This window comes from Lolium rigidum, chromosome 7 (assembly GCF_022539505.1).
Source record: "Lolium rigidum isolate FL_2022 chromosome 7, APGP_CSIRO_Lrig_0.1, whole genome shotgun sequence".
NCBI classification, from domain to species: domain Eukaryota; kingdom Viridiplantae; phylum Streptophyta; class Magnoliopsida; order Poales; family Poaceae; genus Lolium; species Lolium rigidum.
In genome coordinates, this window is record NC_061514.1 from 129,817,174 (window position 1) to 129,835,251 (window position 18,078).

At 45.9% G+C, this 18,078-nt stretch overlaps 2 protein-coding genes and 4 non-coding genes across 6 annotated transcripts; all 6 read right to left on the reverse strand.

Annotated features, from left to right (window-relative positions):
• Window positions 1-2,596: 2,596 nt before the first annotated feature.
• On the reverse strand, window positions 2,597-5,547 carry LOC124676163 (protein disulfide isomerase-like 5-2). Its single transcript, XM_047212238.1, has 5 exons — window positions 5,244-5,547; window positions 4,547-4,650; window positions 4,082-4,452; window positions 3,535-3,842; window positions 2,597-3,232 (listed from the first exon to the last, which is right to left on the reverse strand). The coding sequence occupies exons 1-5, from the start codon at window positions 5,469-5,471 to the stop codon at window positions 2,984-2,986; spliced, it is 1,260 nt and encodes a 419-aa protein (XP_047068194.1). The 5' UTR covers window positions 5,472-5,547; the 3' UTR covers window positions 2,597-2,983.
• A 1,633-nt stretch (window positions 5,548-7,180) lies between these two features.
• On the reverse strand, window positions 7,181-11,744 carry LOC124676804. Its single transcript, XM_047212830.1, has 2 exons — window positions 11,617-11,744; window positions 7,181-7,609 (listed from the first exon to the last, which is right to left on the reverse strand). Exons 1-2 carry the CDS (start codon window positions 11,690-11,692, stop codon window positions 7,395-7,397), a joined length of 291 nt encoding a protein of 96 aa, XP_047068786.1. The 5' UTR covers window positions 11,693-11,744; the 3' UTR covers window positions 7,181-7,394.
• On the reverse strand, window positions 8,408-8,512 carry LOC124679986. Its single transcript, XR_006995394.1, has one exon. It is a non-coding gene; the product is annotated as a small nucleolar RNA snoR103 (small nucleolar RNA).
• Window positions 8,550-8,654, reverse strand: LOC124679989. The gene has a single exon (XR_006995397.1). It is a non-coding gene; the product is annotated as a small nucleolar RNA snoR103 (small nucleolar RNA).
• Window positions 10,739-10,845, reverse strand: LOC124679993. Its single transcript, XR_006995400.1, has one exon. It is a non-coding gene; the product is annotated as a small nucleolar RNA snoR103 (small nucleolar RNA).
• On the reverse strand, window positions 11,033-11,139 carry LOC124679980. Its single transcript, XR_006995387.1, has one exon. It is a non-coding gene; the product is annotated as a small nucleolar RNA snoR103 (small nucleolar RNA).
• Window positions 11,745-18,078: the final 6,334 nt, after the last annotated feature.

Below are 18,078 nucleotides of genomic sequence, written 5' to 3' on the forward strand. Positions count from 1 at the left end.
TGCGCCCTTTCCCAGGGGGAGTGCGGGTTCGGCGGGCTCGCCGGCCTGCGCAGCCGTGCCCTCCGCGCGGACTCCTGCCGGAGCTACTCCTCCGCTGCGGCCTGCGTGGCCAGGCGCTCCTCCTCCGCCAGGCGCGCGGCCCGGCGCTCCTCCTTCTCCCGGAGCGCCGCCTGACGCGTAGCCTCCTCCTGACAGCGCGCCAGCTCGAGGAAGGCCCACGCCTCCGCACGGGCGTCCTCCACAGGCCTTCCCGGCCGCCTCCTCCAGCGCGGAGGCGCGCAGCGCCTCGGCGAGGTGCGGCCATTTGGCCAGCTCGTCGAGGTCCTGCTGCTCGCGGGACGCCGCGAGCGCCGCCTGCAGCTCCGGGTCGTTCTCCTCCTCCTGGGGCTGCGGCTGGGGCTGGGGCGCGGGCTCGTTGATGTAGAGGCCGCCGGGGCGGCGGCCAGCCCGCCTAGCAGGTGTGCCTGGCTGCGCGCGAGGCCGCGCCGTCGCGGATGTGAAGCACGTGCGCCGGCGCGCATCGTGCTCCACCTCGAACCACAAGTCCCAGTTGGGACTTGCGTCGCCGTACGCGGGGTCCTGCTGGAGGTCCGCCGGCAGCTGAGCTCGGCGCCTCCGGATCTCGGCGAAGCGGGCGCGGCCGGAGCCCGGGATGGGCGGCACCGGAACCCGATCTGGGCTCAGGTGCCAGCCGTGGGGGAGGTGCACGTCCCCCCACGGCATTGGGACGCCGGCGTCCCAGAACATATGCGCCACCGCTACGGTGACGTAGATCCGCTCGCCTCTGGGAGGCGCCGGCGGCCCCATTGTGAACGTCGGCGGCGCGACTTGCCGGCTGCTGCCGGCCTCGTGGTCGTTGGCGGACGGCTCGAACTCGCGCTTCGGGGCCATGACGGCGCGGAAGCTTCGAGCTCGCGCGTGCGGCCGGAGTGGAAAGTGGGGACTCGGATAGGGACGGTCCCCTTCCCCGATCCACATTTAATAGGACTGGGGCACCGACAGGTGGGCCAGCCACGCGGACAGGGCGGACACGCGAGGACGCCGCGTGCCTTCCGCGGCCACGCAAACCCGGCCCAGATTTGGGCCGGGTTTGCGTCGTTCCGGACGCCGCGGCCGTTCGCTTTTGCGGTGCGTCCCCGCTTTGGGCCGGGTTTTTGTCCGGCTGGACCCATCCAACGCGCGGGCGCGGGATGGGTTGCCCCGTTGGAGATGCCCTAAGACCAGGAACAGCTTGTGATCGCGGGCTGGCAGCATAGCTTTATAAAAGTACTTGCTCCCGGGATAAAGTGGTGGGAAGTGCAGGCAATTGCGTGTCCCCATGGGTACTCGTTCCTCGCATCATCAGGAGACAAGTAGAGTGATGCTTGTTTTGCAACGCCTGATTACTGCTACAGAACTATCGAATCAATGTTGCACTATATATAATATCATAATTGGCATATCACAAACCAAAATCCTCTACTGGAACAAAGGCCCTACTTCAGTGACAGGATCAACGTGGTATGTGGCTAATCGATGAGTTATATATGCATGACTGTGCATGTATCGTATCCGCAGGTTCCACTGGATTCTGATGGTAATTCAAATTCACACCTCCACAGTTCTCGTCCACGACTCTCTGAATATGGATGCGGCGCTTTGGGCCGACATGAGAAAAATGATGCAAAAGTAATTGTTTTCATTCATTTGCGCTCTATATCGATCGGCCTATTTCGTTCATCATTTCCTAATATCAAGTAACTAATTAATAACTCTCTTGTTCATTTAATTTTCTTTGCCTCGTAGGGTTTGGAGACGGTTCGTAGATGAAAAGGTCGGTGAATTCAAAAAAGAGCTACATTTTAAAAGGGCGAGTGCGGACGGCGGGGATATTCAGCCACCGGGGACCAATCTATGTGGATACTATGTTTGTGAGAGGATCCGGAGATACACCAATGAGCGGGACCGGTCGGATGAGCTCAACATCAAGAGGAATAACCTCCGGAAGACGCTTAGTCCAGAAGCTCGCTTCCGACCACTTCGGGAGGAACTAGCTGGATGGTTCGCGAGGGAAGTCATCGATCCTACAGGAAAACACTACGTAGAGGACGTAGAACTATACATGCATTAAATTATGTATGGAAACTTGTTCAAACTTGTATATGGTCATCCGATGATATTGAATATATATTGTATATTCCTCTTGAATTCTTTTTGGTTCTAATTTCAAATTTGTTTGAAATTGTACATTCATATGCATGCATGTATGTAGTACCGTAGAATATGTGAAACTCCTTCAAAATTAAAATAAAGCACAAAAGAAATAAAACAATACAAATTAAACAGAAAACATGTTTAGGGGGGGGGGCAGGTTTAGGGGGCCTAAAACCCTAAACCTGCGGCGGCCTTTAGTCGCGGTCGGCCAGAAGAACCGCGACTAAGGGGCCTCCGCCCCGACGGTCGCTCGGCGCCCACGTGGACGGGCCTTTAGTCGCGGTTCGTAAGCGACCGCGACTAAGGAGGGGGGCTTTAGTCGCGCCACTTTGGTCGCGGTTGCGCAACCGCGACTAATGGCAGTTGCGAACCGCGACCAAAGGCCCTTTTTCCACCAGTGAACGAACAAATCACTATATATAATATCATAATTCACACATTATTAATGCCATATCAATTGTACAGAAGTTCGCCCGACTACCATGGCAGATCATTTCCACACACCATACAACCCTCACAATAATAAACAAACAAATAAAAAACATCTCCATACAAGTGTCAAAATTAGGCAGAGTTTTTAGCTCACACGTGAAACAGCTAGTTTCTAAGACCTAACCAACAAACAAAACCTGGGTGGAAAATGCAGGAACTGATGACTGCATCGCCGACAGAGATACGATGAATATCCGCTGAAACCCCACCTCTTCAGGGTTTAACAACTGTTGAAAGTGTGCAATATACCTCCTAGTTGCTAACCTTCTTTTGTTGCAAGAAGCTAACCCGGCTTCCGTCACTCGGCATGATCTCGTCTTGGCTGAGGAGTATCATCTTGGCCGGCAAAGTACAGCATGACACCGAGAAGAGCAACAACAAACATAAGAATGTACAACGAGTTCATGCTGACAAGAGAGTGCATGAAACCCATGAAGGATGGGCCGGTGACTTGCTTCTTTGTTGTTCTTCCTGCTCTGTACCCCTCAAGGAATCGGCTTATTTGGGATGCTTGGTCACCTTCTTCTAACCTTTCTGAACCTTCCACCTTCAGCACAAAGCATTTTAATCAATTACATGATGAATTCTAAATGGATGCTGACCAACTATACAGAAATATCAGATTAAGAAACCATGCCTCCGCTTTTTTTTTAATCAAATTTAAACCATACTTCAGTATTTATTTTTCAAAAGTTAAATATCAGATAAATATGAACAAAGCATTTGCTTCGATGAGTATGACATAACAAAGTTAAGCATGCTCATTGAACCGTGAGATCGAAGGCTTTTTTATTAGGACCCTGGTAGCTAGAAGATGAATGGATTGCGAAGATAAGGGTCCATACTTACTTGTTCATACTCTTCATTTCTGTCCCACACTATTAGCTTTGGCAATTGTGAGCTCTTGGAAACATCAAAAGTCTCCACAAACTCCTCCCATTGTTTGACTCCAACATATCCAAACACCAAGTCACGATTCGCATTGGCAGCAGACCTCAACACTTTTACCAGCTGGGTAGAATTTTCATCTGAGTCATCCTCCAGAATTGCGAGAACAACTTTTCTGTCATCATCATCCAACAGTTTCAGTGTCTCGGTGTTGATGGGGACAGTCAAAGGCAGCAATGATTGCTTTATAAAATCTTCTAGGAAATGTCCTGTGTACACAACAATATTGCCATTTACTAGCATCATAGGCAACTTAACTAATACATGAAATACTCCCTCCGGTTCAAAATAGTTGTCCAAAAATGGATGTGTCTAGACATGTTTTAGTGTGTAGATACATCCATTTCTATGCAATTATTTTGAACAGGAGGGAGTATAACACTTCCAGTTACTACTCAGGTTAGCATCTAAAGAAACTATGAACTCATAAAAATACAGAAGGAATTACCTTCAAATGGGCCATAGAATACATGTTGTTCTTTATACTTTGGATGAACTGCAACCAGTGCCGGAGCCTTATTAAAATCATATGTAACCATTAAGTCCTCAGAAAAATCTTTTGCAGCGGCAAACCATGCTCTTTTCTTGTATTTGCCTCCATATTCAGCAATCAGCGACTCATTGACCCCAAAACCGATGAACAACGGAAAGCTCGTGCCAGCATTCTCAACAAAGCTCTTGATTGCAGTATCTGACTCTAGAATAGAAACATCAGGTGCGACAAACTTCTTAAGATTGCGGACGAGCAAGTCGGCTTTCCTTGAACCAGTGTACTCAATAGGGACCCCGTGGATAAAGAGCATTAGAGTAGGGAAGCCACTGCATTCAGAACATAAGTGAGGAACATCATCATGACAGCATGTACAAATCTCTACTGCCAGCAAACCAAACTACTTATGGGGGTAAGACTTACTCCACTCCGTATTTCGATCCAAGTTTCCTGTACTTGTCGGCATTAACTTTGGCAACCATGATGGGCTCACTCAGTCCCGCCAACACCGGTGCAGCTTCATCTAACTGCAACAGTTTATTTTCTCAGTCTTAAGTACAAGACAGATACTCCACAGGACGTTCCCTGCTTTTATGATAGTTTAAATAAGTGAAGTGTAACAATTGAGAATCTAGTTATGGTCAGGAAAGGAACATCTTGATGCATCCATAAGACTACACTTTACTATGGTACTACAGACATCTTGAACATCTTGATGTAGTACCAGAGACCAAGACCTGCGTGCACTCGGCTACAGCAATTTATGTTCTTCCGCATAGGAATCTAGCTTTATTGCGGTGAAGGTGCGTGCCATTTCATTTTCCTCCAGACAGTCAGGTCCACATACAGTACAAGAATCCTAGAACATTTTATTCTTCCCAACACTCTCTCCCCTGTGCTCGCCCTAATCTGCTAGAGTTCAAGTGATCTCGCGATCCGAAACTCCCAATCGTCCCACTACCATAAAACCACGCAATTGACGAGATCTAGAGCAGCGACATCCTACGGCCTCTCAAAATTCGCATTATTGGCAGTCCTAGCGCAACTCAATTCGCATCACATCTCTCGGGAACATCAATTTCTGGTCTGGGAGGTAGGTTGGCAAGCAGTAGTACCGTACCTCGGGGGCGAGGCGCTTGCAGTGGCCGCACCACGGCGCGTAGAAGTCGACGAAGAGGAAGTCGATGGAGCTCAGCGCCGCCTCAAAGTTGCTGTCGTCCAGGTCTATCACCTTCCCGTCGCGCGGGAACTCCTCGCCCGCGGCGGCGGCGGTGGCAGAGGAGGCGGCGAGCAGCAGCAGAGGGAGGAGGAGGAGAGGAAGCGGCGGCGGCGGCGGAGTCGTCGCCATCGCCGTTCGGCCGATTCGATCTTCCGCCGCGTCGGCACGAAAAGGAGTGGTTCTGGAGCCCACGGAACTTGAGTACTCCTACTACTTGACTAGTCCTGATGGAAGGGGGTTATTGGAGAAAAACTTCATATATCCACTTCTGAAATATCATGGGTGCAAATTTGCATTTGATGAAACGTGTTGTTACAAAATTGGTTCATCAACCGAAAAGTTATATTGGATCCTGGGCACCAGTGCTCTTGCCAGATTAAAAAATTTGAAAACTATATTTATATGTTTAAAGAAATTATGTAACAAAATTCTAAAAGTACCTAATGATGTACCCCACTGACCTACAAAATCTCAATTTCAAATGTTTTGTTTTTTGACCTATACAAAAATGACAAAATCTGTTTTCTTTTTCTAGATTTGAATCACTATACTCAAATCTATGCATTTGTTATTTTTGTGCAGCCTAAAATACACATTATTTTCAGTTGAAAATTTACACGATTTTGGGATACAATACCGGCTACATCATGATTTATTTTCAGATTTTTATGAAGCTTAGAAATATGATTTTAAATTTATTTTTTGAAGTGAGATCATTGGTGCTCATGTGCACCAAATCTCTGTAAACTGCGATAATAACATGTCTGTGAAAATGGTACTCCAGTACTAATATCAGTCTGACATTTTCCTTGCTCAATAATTGGAGTATTTGATAGACGGGTTTATCATAATTTACTAATATCTCCATCCCAAATCTTAAGGCTTATATTATTTTTAGAAAGTCTAACTATATTAAGTTTGACTAAACTTGTACCAAAAATCATTAATATGTAAAATACAAAATTAATATTATTAAATAGATAATGAAATATATTTTCGTATGGTATCTACAAAATATTATATTTGTTGATACATTGTTCTAAAAGTTCGCAAAAAAACAACTACTCCAAGCGGCATGGTGATTAATCTTCGTAGTACCAAGGTTTCTTTCGATGCTTGATTAATATTTGGATTATAAATATGCATGCTCCCAAACAGAATTAAGATTTTATCATCTGGAAACCTACGAGATAATTAAGATTTTATCATCTGGAGACCCACGAGATGGCACGAAGATCAAGATTTTATCATCTGGAGACCCACGAGATGGCACGAAGATACCTAGCCGACACACAAATTGATCAGGTGGCATTGGTCTTGCTGATTACCACTTGTGCTAGTATGAATCCTTTATCGGAATAGCCTATGACATCTAGACTTGATAATGCACATATGTTTATTTCTGACCTCATTTATTTAATTTGTTTTATCTGGCTTGAATTTTTCAAAGCTGATTGCTGCCTGTCACTTGTCCAAGTAGAAAATGGCTACAAATATTGATGATCACACACAAATTTCGGAAAACAATAAGCTAATTGAGGTACTCCATATTAGAGTCGATTAATATGAACCGGAGGGAGTAAAACATTTTTCCAAACTAAATCGACCAAAAACAAAATCGTTCAACACACATTATGACATTGAACAGAGCATACAATTTGCATCTGTCAGCTTTCATGATCATAGAAATTTACACTTGAATAATTTCAGGAAACAATCAACCTAATCAAATTTGAGCATTTTCAGCCGACAATACAGTACACAATCAGTACGTGACAGCAAATATGCTATAGAACATAAACAGATGCAAACTGCAAATGAGACGTTGAAAGGTACCATGAAACACTCAAAACAACCCTGGAGGGTTTCTCCACAGCCTGGATAGTTCAAGCCTCTGTAGTATTATTAACATAAGCAGACTCAAGAAACGAGGTTATAGATTCGGAGCATCTGCTAAGAGCAAATGGAGTAACACGAAACAACAATCGGAGAATTGAAGTGAAGTGAGTTTCGACTTCAGAAAATGCTATTAAAAAATAGGTGTACGTAAGCTCATCCAGAGGCCTTCTTCTGCTGGAAGATGACCGCGTATACAGGGACACCAACGCCAATGCTTACTGCTCCCAGCACGGAAAACCATGCTGTCAGCTTCTGATGCTTCATCCTGTGCAAGTTGTACATGTGCTTGGCATGGAGGTAGTATTCCCCATCATGGGCCGCATGCCCTCCCATCCTCTTCACCCCGGTAGCATGGAATCCACGTGAAGCTGATGCACAAATAAAGAACAGGTAATCAGCAACATGAGCAAATGTGGAGATGAAAAAAAGAATTCACAACTACTTCAATCCCCACAATCAATATCCCCAGCTCTCACAACCCACCGAACCAAACTTCAGTTCTCTACATTTTCAAGCTACTTTACTGTGGCCACCTCTTGGAGGTGCACGGTCATATGACAAGAATTCTGAAGCACTTCTCCATACATGTGACATGTACTGCTATCCATTAATGATAACATAACAGGGCCATAAATTGGATAAACATTGCCAATTTGCTAAGGGAGCGAACTTTCATTTGTTAGAAACAGTTTGCAAAAAATAAGCTCATTAATCTAGCAGTTCAACACTATGATAAAGAAGTGTTTCATCACCAATCCAGGTACTGGAGAAGGTATATGATTATTCTGAAAGACATCATGTACTTCCCTTTCTATTAAAGCTGGGCGAAAGGTTACATTTTATAATATAAATTCTGTATATCAAAGGCCTTCTTTGACTATAGTAATGCATAACTAAACAAAACAGATCTAAGCACATACCATAGTATAATACGGAGTATTAATATTTTCAACCATAATTGGTGAGTTATGCCAAAATTCATATCCAGCAAGTTAGTTACTGAGAGAAGAACAATCCAAATCACATTGATAATTACTTCCAAAACACACACGAGACAAATATATAAGAGGCTTTCTCAAAGCACAAAACAACAAATACTTCTCCTTCTCACCAATCCCTGATGGATCGTGATGATATGATAGAATCCTACTACTAGTCTCCAAAATATATGTGTGATGGTTCTTTGTGAGCATCTATGACACACGATGCTCACCTAAATACCATCAAACTTATTCTTTGTCCATATTTACAGCACGACACAACTCATGCGGCCTACCAAGAATTAGGACATAGATGAGTGAAAAAGGGTTATGTGTGATGGTTCTTTGTGAGCATCTATGACACACGATGCTCACCTAAATACCATCAAACTTATTCTTTGTCCATATTTACAGCAAGACGCAACTCATGCGGCCTACCAAGAATTATCTATACTCCTATATAGTGTACGAGTTTTGAAATTTTGAATCGTGAGCATGAGAAGTAATTTCAACCATTGATGAGTGTCTGTCCTACGTTCCAGATGGAAGGGATTCGCGTCTACAGTGCTTGGCGAGTATTCTAGAGAAATCGAGTACCGCCAGTAGCGGTGATCGGTTGAGGCCGAATTGGGCCATGGGCCGGTCAAGTTTTCTGCCACAACAAATTTTAGTTCTATGCATACAAGGCCCAGCCCTTCAGCACGCAGTGGCCTGCACGGTTACCTTGTCTCCTTCGCTGGACTTTCCCACAGTATCCTCTCGATTTCCTCTCGACATGAATCGACAAAAGGAGCGGCCAAGGGGATGGGGGTGCCTTGCTAGGTCTAGCTATTCACATAATAGGGAGGATATGTGGAGGGCAGGCAGCAGCGCCGGGCCGCAGCCCGCGACCAGCGCATCACCACATCAGCTTGTATGTACGGCCACACCGCACAGGCACGACGCGCCGGGCGGAGTTTCAACAGCCGCCAATCGACATTGCGATCGAATCGAGCCCCACTCCTCTTCTATTTTCCTATCAATGCTGTTTCTTTGTTTCCGCAACTTTTGTTTAGCAATTTGATTGGACGAGCGATTGTTTACTTTGAATTTGTTCTTCAATTATGCAAATTTCAACAACGATGAGTAAGGACACTCAGGGAAGACTTCATTTTCTCTTGATTAGAAAAAGGAGATACTTCAGCAGTAGCAAATGATACTTCACCCTTGTTGTGATTGGAACGGCAGAGCCACGATGAGAACAATAGACAAATGGGCGGGTTAATTTTAAGGTTTTACGATATTTTTTGTTTCGTTTTTTCAGAATGGCTCGCCCATGTATTTTTGTCAAGCTCCGCCACCAGCTGTAGCACATCGCGCGTGGCCCGATTCTCATTTTCTAAATGCTAACTCGTGACCACCCGTTGGATATGCACGTAGAGAAGAGACACGTCCACAAAGCTTCGCCTACGAAGAATGAAGCCACCTGGCCGGTTGGTCTCATATGTCCTTCTTTTAACTCAATCTTGACTTGGCCAAATGTGAGGAAAATATAGAGGACTGAGACGATTAAACATGAGCACCTTGAGGGAGAAGTTCTTCGCAGCGTGAGTTGCGTATCACTAGATCTTATGTGGCCAAACCTTATACTAAATTCACACAACATAGGGTACACTTTGACATTACTTTCGATTTGTCTCCTTGTGATTGTAGTTTAATAATTGCCCTCCTTGTGTATATGTTTATAATCTGATATAAGTATATGTATGTTTTCGATGGTTTGCATCCTACGAAACATGTTCTTCTCCGAAAAACAAACGTGACTAGAGAATTCCTTCTGGTAAATATAATTTACATTACGTGGAAACGACTCATTGTTTAATTCATCGCAGTAGCTTTACATAGAAAACAAAAACTTCAAAACAAAATAGTTTATTCAATTTATTTCTTAAGGGACCATGTATTTTTTCGAAACGTCATGCGCAGAATTGACGTGCTGTGCACGTACCGACGTACTAGTAGGACATAGATGAGCGAAAAGGGTCACTGTGTCATGTCCTACTACTAGTCAACCAAGTGTATGTGTGATGGTCCTTCATGAGCACCTACCACTCACATAATTCTCACCTATACTCCCATAAATTCCAGTCTTTCTCCATGTCTACAGCAAGACAAAACTCATGTGGCTTGCCAAGAATTAGACATTAACATTTATGATCAGATGGTATACACTGCCATAAGAAAAATACAGATATTTGTGATTTATGAACAAACGATGATTGCAACTCAAGCAGCATACGCAGAATTATGGCATCGTAACTGGTGAGGAAATAGGGTTAAAATGCCATACCATGCCTACTATTTTCCTTAGCACAAAGAAAACTGTACTGCTTACTAAAATAGTAGTATGTTTTACATTTGTATGTCAGGCTTTCTTATGCATAAAATGAACAAACTACTGACATAGATTGCTCGTTAGAAAGTGATAAACTGGTATTTCAGAACCATATTTTGCCTGGTCCTTGCCACCAAAAAAATGCATGTGTGATGGTCCTTTATGAGCATCTACGACTCACATCATACCCACCTAAATTCCATCAGCATTACTCTCTGTCTATGTTTACAACAAAACGCAACTCGTGCGGCTTGCCAAGAAATAGACATTGCAATCAGATGTTGTTACACTGATAAAAAAGCAACTTGATTAGGATAGTACTATCTATAATCCGAATTGGGGATCTAGGTTGCCCGTTTACTATGTCAATACACAAATGTTAAATCAGTCCATCCAGCGATCCAAGATCATATCCATGCCAAAAAAAAATGCATGTGTATTGTGTGATGGTCCTTTATGAGCATCTACGGCTCACATAATACCCACCTAAATTCCATCAACATTACTCTCTGTCCATATTTACAACAAAACGCAACTCATGCGGCTTGCCAAGAAATAGACATTGCAATCAAATATTGTTACACTGTCACAAGAAAAGTAACTTGATTGGTACAGAACTGTCTATAATACGAATTAGCGATCTAGGTTATCCGTTACTAAGTCAGTACACGAATGCTAAATCAATCCGTCAGGCAATCCGAGATCATGTCCATTTCTGGCAAAGGCTCGTCTGCGGATCCATCGAAGACGAACAATTTAAAGGCTAATGGCATAATGCCTATTCAATCGGAACTACAGCCGTACCCCGCATCCAAGAGAGGACCGGATGACCAACCATTCCCCAAAATTATTTCAACGCAGGTGATCCGGTTAACCGAGTAATTTCCACGGGAAAAACAGATCTACCGCTGCAGACATCCGCATCAAAACAAAACAACCGAAACCACACAGCCGAGACGCAAATCGCGTCACCGAAACCCCAATCGGGTCATAGAGGGGGGTGGGGGAGGGGGGGTCTTGCCTGGCTTGGAGGCCTCGGCGCCGTTGGCGAGGAGGCGGATCCCGGAGCGGAGGCCGCGGTTGAGCGCGGTAGCCATCGCCTTGGTGCTGGTGTTCTCGTCTGGTCGCCGCCGCCGGAGTTGTGGGTGTGGGTGCGCGATGTGGGGATGGCTTCACTGATCTGACGCGGCCCGGCTTGGCTTTCTGAGGGTTGCGCCCTTGCGCGTTGCGTGGAAGGGCTATTTGACTTTGGGCCTTTGGGCTTGCGTAGAAGAGAATGGCGAATACTGAAGCTTGTTTGGAATTGGGCCGGAGTTCCGAGCCTACCCATGTATGGACTGAGTTGACAAAGTGATTCGTTCATGCAGCGTTTGCAGGCAAATGGAAAAGATTTTTTTTAGGTTGATTAAGAAAGTAATGAACTCACTCAAACAAAAAATGAATTAGGATGAGAGAAGAGTGGACACATTTTGTTAGAGAAACAAATATTCAAAACAAAATATATCTAGAACCGTTCATCTGAATTGCGAAGTATATCATAAGAAGTCACTCATACCTATCTAACACCACGATCGTGTTTTAAAGATCTCGACGGGTGAAAACGTCTTGTAATTTTTAAGAATAGAACGTTGTATCATGAAAAGAAACGTGCATTTTAGCTCGGTGGGGGTTTGGAGGGTGGGAGTGCCATAGCCTGCCCGTAGTGAAGTATATGCTTTCTCATGTTCCTCACGTAATTGTTTTGGTCGAATACTTTTGAATGTATACATGACCTATTAAAGATTAGATCTACTGAGTACATTATTATCCACATAAAAGTACAGAATAATTTATGGTTCTACGAAAATAAGCATATCCTATGTTGTTGAGGTATTTCATACACTCTCATGTACTGTGTAAAAGAACAAAACAACATCAAGTTCGAAACAAGTGAACTATAAAAAACTCATCTAAAGGCCAGTTTACGAGATAAGTTGTATGCTAGGCTTCCGGTGATACCGCACAATGATGCGTGGCAAACATATCTATAATTGTTTATGCTTCATGCTTGTTTTACACCAATTTCTATATGTTCTGTTTAAACTTTGTTGCACTTTTATACATTTTTCGGAACTAACCTATTGACAAGATGTCACGGTGCCAGTTTCTTTTTTCTGATGTTTTGTATTTCAGAAAAGTTGTACAAGAAATATTCTCGGATTTGGACGAAACAAAAGCCGAAGTTCCTATTTTACTGTAACGAAGACGGAGTTCGGAGGAGAGACGAAGGGGCGCCACGAGGTGGCCACACCTGGCCTAGGAGCGGCCCACCCCCTGGTCGCGCCTAGGGGTGGTGTGGGCCTCTCGGGCACCCACCGACCTCGCCCTTCCACCTATTTATTCACCTGTTCGGGAAAAACCTAAAGACCTGTGCCTCCATCCACGAAAAGTTCCGTCCCGGCCGCCATCGCCGACCCTAAGAGCATCTCCACTCGTCCCCCCGACGAGGCCCCCGGCGAGCGTTTTTTCCATCCGGACGGCGTAATTCGGCCCAGTCGCGCCCCCGGTTCCTCGTTTTCGTCCGGATTTGGGCCTAAATCCATCCGGCGATCCCACGCCATCCCCGGCCCCCGGGGAGCGCCGGGGACTCCGGACGAGTGAAAAGCGGGAAGGGCCCGATCCGGTCTGCGTGACTCGACGCACGAACCCCACCGCCACGTCGCTCAAAATCTCCCCCACCCCTCGTATCTCTCTCGCCGCCGCACCACCCCGCCGGCTTGTTGCCCGAGATTGCGCCGCCACTCCTTCCCCACCCGCCTATATTCCGCCATGTTTGGACGACGGCCTATCCGGCCGCTCTTCCGCCGGCCTGTTTTCCGGCCCGCTTGCTCGTCGTCGCTCGCGGCTCGGGTTGCCTCGACCACGCCCGTCGGTGTTCGTCCATTTGCCTCGCCGGCCATGGACTCGGACGAAGAGGAGGAGCAGATGTTCGTCGAGCTTATGCAAGAAGAGATGGCAGCAGCCGCCCAAGACGAGGAGCACATGATGATCCTTGGTTGCTTGGCAAGCATGTACGGCGGACCGGGCAACTCGGTCGGCGTGGTGGGTCGGCACGAGGTCGCCGGAAGTGCAAGCCGAGACAGCGAATGGAGGGCTACCGCATGTTGTACGCCGACTACTTCGCCGACAATCCATTGCACGGTGAGAGTGTTTTCCGGCGTCGTTTCGTGATGAGCAGAAGCTATTTCGGAAATTGTGTATGCCATCCGCCACTTTGATCCCTACTTCGGATGCAAGGCGGATTGCACTGGTTTGGTTGGATTTTCGTCACCGCGAAGTGCACAAGTGGCTATGAGGATGCCGGCGTATGGAGCTCCCGGTGATACCGCAGATGACTATCTTCGCATGGCGGAGTCCACCGCCCTTGATTGTTTCTACCGGTTCTGCGCAGGACGTCATAGCAGTTGTTCGGGGACTATTACTTGAGATCACCCACTCGTCGAAGACACTCGGAGGATCCTTGCAACAAATGAAGCTAGAGGTTTTCCAGTGGATGCTTGGAAGCATTGATCGCATGCATTGGCAATGGAAGAACCGTCCGTTTACGTGGCAAGGTGGAATGTACAAGGGTCACAAAAAGGCTGCACTCGTGATACTTGGAAGCAGTGGCTACCCATGATCTTTGGATTTGGCACTCTTTCTTTGGTATGCCCGGATCCAACAATGACATCAACGTCCTAAACTCGCTCCCCGGTCTTTTCCAAGCTTGTTGAGGGTCATGCTCCCCCGGTGGACTATGTGATCAATGGTCGGCACTACAACAAAGGATACTACCTTGCAGACGGTATCTATCCAAAGTGGGCAACATTTGTGAAGACGATCTCCAATCCTAGCACCCCCAAACTTTGCGAGTTTGTCAAGAAACAAGAAGCTTGCCGAAAATACGTCGAGCGAGCATTTGGTGTCCTACAGCAGAGATTTGCTGTCGTCCGGTTCCCCGCTATGACTTGGTCCAAAGATCAGATGTGGGAGGTGATGAACTGCTCGTGTGTGCCTACACAACATGATTATTGAAGATGAGCGAAAGCATCCGGTTCCTCCGACCGAGCAAGAAGCACCATATGAGAGAGAGGGTCCTCTTGCACAGCCCTAATCACCAGGTGCCTCCATCATGGGCCGCCTTCATTGCTATGCGCCAGGAGATTCGAGACTCTACAATGCACCACTCGGCCGCAAGATGATCTCGGTGGAGCACATATGGAGGCTCCGAGGCAACGCCAACGCCGACGCCAACTAGTCTGTCTTAATTTGTTTGAAAAATTGTGAAATTGTGTGCTTCATTTGTTTCAGCACTTGTTAAACATTGTACTGTTATCGCCGAATTTGTTTCAACAATTCTCGTCCTCTTGTTTGCCGAACTTGTTAAATTTTATGTTGAATTTGTTTGAAATATGTCAAATGGTCGAGGTTGGGGGTTTCCTCGCCGGGGACGGCTGGAACTTCGGCGCTCCCCACGCCAAATCTTCATCCAATCCGGACGAAAATTTCGCCGGATTTGGGCGTGGGGAGCGCCAACGAGTGGGGATGCTCTAACTCGGGAGGGTTCTGAAACTCTTCCTGGCACCCTGCCGGAGAGGGAGATCATCACCGGAGGCCTCTACATCTCCATGCCCGCCTTCGAAGTGATGCGTGAGTAGTTCATCCCTAGACTATGGATCTATAGCAGTAGCTAGATGCTATTCTTGTTCAATTTGAGCCTCATGTTTAGATCTTGTGAGCTGCCTATCATGATCAAGGTCATCATTATGTAATGCTACATGTTGTGTTTGCTGGGATCCGATGAATATTCCATACTATGTTGAGATCGATTATATATTTTTCATATGTTATTTATGATCCTGCATGCTCTCCGTTGCTAGTAGATACTCTGGTCAAGTAAATGCTTGTGACTCCAAGAGAGAGTATTTATCCTCAATAGTGGGTTCATGCCTCTAGTTTTCTGGAAGAGTGACAATAACTTCTAAGATTGTAGATGTGTTGTTGCTACTAGAGAGAAAACAATAATATCTTATCCAAGGGTAATTCTATTGTTTACTTTACACACATTGCTTAATGTGATAATCTGTTGCTTGCAACTTAATACTGGAAGGGGCACTACTAGAAAAAGGCCTGTAGCCGCAAATATTATTGTCGGCGCACAAAAAACGTGCTCGCCGGTGCTAAACTTTTGTGCGCTGGGGATAAGGGTGAACTAGGTCCGGGCAGAAACTGAAAATCGAATCCCCTTACCGCTGGCGCACCATCATGTTGATGCGCCAGTGGCATATTGATTATCAAAAAGGTTTGAAACCAGCTCAAATAAATTTGAATTTAAATACAAGGTGGAAGAGAGAAGCAATTACAAGCATTTCCAAAAGCTTTGATACCAAAATAAAAATAGTTTTGTTTGTTAGGGTTTTGGGAAAAAGAAAAGATAAAGAGATGGTTTAATGTATAAAACCATATGAGAGAGAAACCAAAATAGTTTTTATTTAAAAATAACTTTTATTTGATAAAATCTTTGGGATGATATGATGCATTTACCATGATGATGCATAAAAGAAAAAGAGCAAACAATTCTATAGGGGGTACTACCCGGGGCCGTTACAGTGATGTGGTATGCTCCTATAATACCACGGTTGAAACGTCTGTTCAGAAACAAAGAGCATGCCAAGTTGTTGCGATGGCACATGAAAGACTGTATGAAAGACGACAAGTTGAGGCAACTGATACGTCTCCGACGTATCGATAATTTCTTATGTTCCATGCCACATTATTGATGATATCTACATGTTTTATGCACACTTTATGTCATATTCGTGCATTTTCTGGAACTAACCTATTAACAAGATGCCGAAGAGCCGCTTGTCGTTTTCTCGCCGTTTTTGGTTTCGTAAATCCTAGTAACGAAATATTCTCGGAATTGGACGAAATCAACGCCTAGTGGTCCTATTTTGCCACGAAGCTTCCGAAGACCGAAGAGGAGTCGAAGTGGGGCCACGAGGTGCCGCCACCATAGGGCGGCGCGGCCCATGCCCTGGCCGCGCCGACCTATGGTGTGGGGCCCTCGTGTGGCCCCCCACGTTGCCCTTCCGCCTACTTAAAGCCTCCGTCGCGAAAACCCAGTACCGAGAGCCACGATACGGAAAACCTTCCAGAGACGCCGCCGCCAATCCCATCTCGGGGGATTCTGGAGATCTCCTCCGCACCCCGCCGGAGAGGGGATTCATCTCCCGGAGGACTCTTCACCGCCATGGTCGCCTCCGGAGTGATGAGTGAGTAGTTCACCCCCGGACTATGGGTCCATAGCAGTAGCTAGATGGTTGTCTTCTCCTCATTGTGCTTCATTGTTGGATCTTGTGAGCTGCCTAACATGATCAAGATCATCTATCCGTAATGCTATATGTTGTGTTGGCTCGGGATCCGATGGATAGAGAATACCATGTTATGTTAATTATCAAGTTATTACCTATGTGTTGTTTATGATCTTGCATGCTCTCTCGTTATTAGTAGAGGCTCTGGCCAAGTTGATGCTAGTAACTCCAAGAGGGAGTATTTATGCTCGATAGTGGGTTCATGTCTCCGTGAATCTGGGGAGTGACAGTAAACCCCTAAGGTTATGGATGTGCTCGTTGCCACTAGGGATAAAACATTGATGCTATGTCCGAGGATGTAGTTATTGATTACATTACGCGCAATACTTAATGCAATTGTCTCGTTGTTAGCAACTTAATACCGGAGGGGTTCGGATGATAACCTCGAAGGTGGACTTTTTAGGCATAGATGCAGCTTGGATGGCGGTCTATGTACTTTGTCGTAATGCCCAATTAAATCTCACCGTACTTATCATGACATGTATGTGCATTGTTATGCCCTCTCTATTTGTCAATTGCCCGACCGTAATTTGTTCACCCAACATGCTTTTATCTTATGGGAGAGACACCTCTAGTGAACTGCGGACCCCGGTCCATTCTTTTATACCGAAATACAAATCTGCCGCAATACTTGTTCTTTACTGTTTTCTTGCAAACAATCATCTTCCACACAATACGGTTAACCCTTTGTTACAGCAAGTCGGTGAGATTGACAACCTCACTGTTTCGTTGGGGCAAAGTACTTTGGTTGTGTTGTGCAGGTTCCACGTTGGCGCCGGAATCTCTGGTGTTGCGCCGCACTACATCCCGCCGCCATCAACCTTCAACGTGCTTCTTGACTCCTACTGGTTCGATTAAACCTTGGTTTCTTACTGAGGGAAACTTGCCGCTGTGCGCATCACACCTTCCTCTTGGGGTTCCCAACGGACGTGTCAATTACACGCATCAGCAACCCATGGTCGGCAATGGAGAAAAATCGAGAGAGAGATAGAGAGAGTTCCTGAACTTTCCAGGTGACGCAAGGAACTTATGGTTTGGTCTAAGTACAGATGTCATAAATCTTTTTGGGGAGCATAGTCAGCAAATACATC

Excerpts from the sequence above, each read along its gene's own strand:
- LOC124676804 (XM_047212830.1), bottom strand. The coding sequence starts at position 11,692 with ATGGCTACCGCGCTCAACCGCGGCCTCCGCTCCGGGATCCGCCTCCTC. Across the intron at positions 7,610-11,616 it reads CGCCGAGGCCTCCAAGCCAG|CTTCACGTGGATTCCATGCT; the intron begins GCAAGACCCCCC and ends TTTGTGCATCAG.
- LOC124676163 (XM_047212238.1), bottom strand. The coding sequence starts at position 5,471 with ATGGCGACGACTCCGCCGCCGCCGCCGCTTCCTCTCCTCCTCCTCCCT. Across the intron at positions 3,843-4,081 it reads ATTCTATGGCCCATTTGAAG|GACATTTCCTAGAAGATTTT; the intron begins GTAATTCCTTCT and ends TTGTGTACACAG. Across the intron at positions 3,233-3,534 it reads GAAATGAAGAGTATGAACAA|GTGGAAGGTTCAGAAAGGTT; the intron begins GTAAGTATGGAC and ends TTTGTGCTGAAG.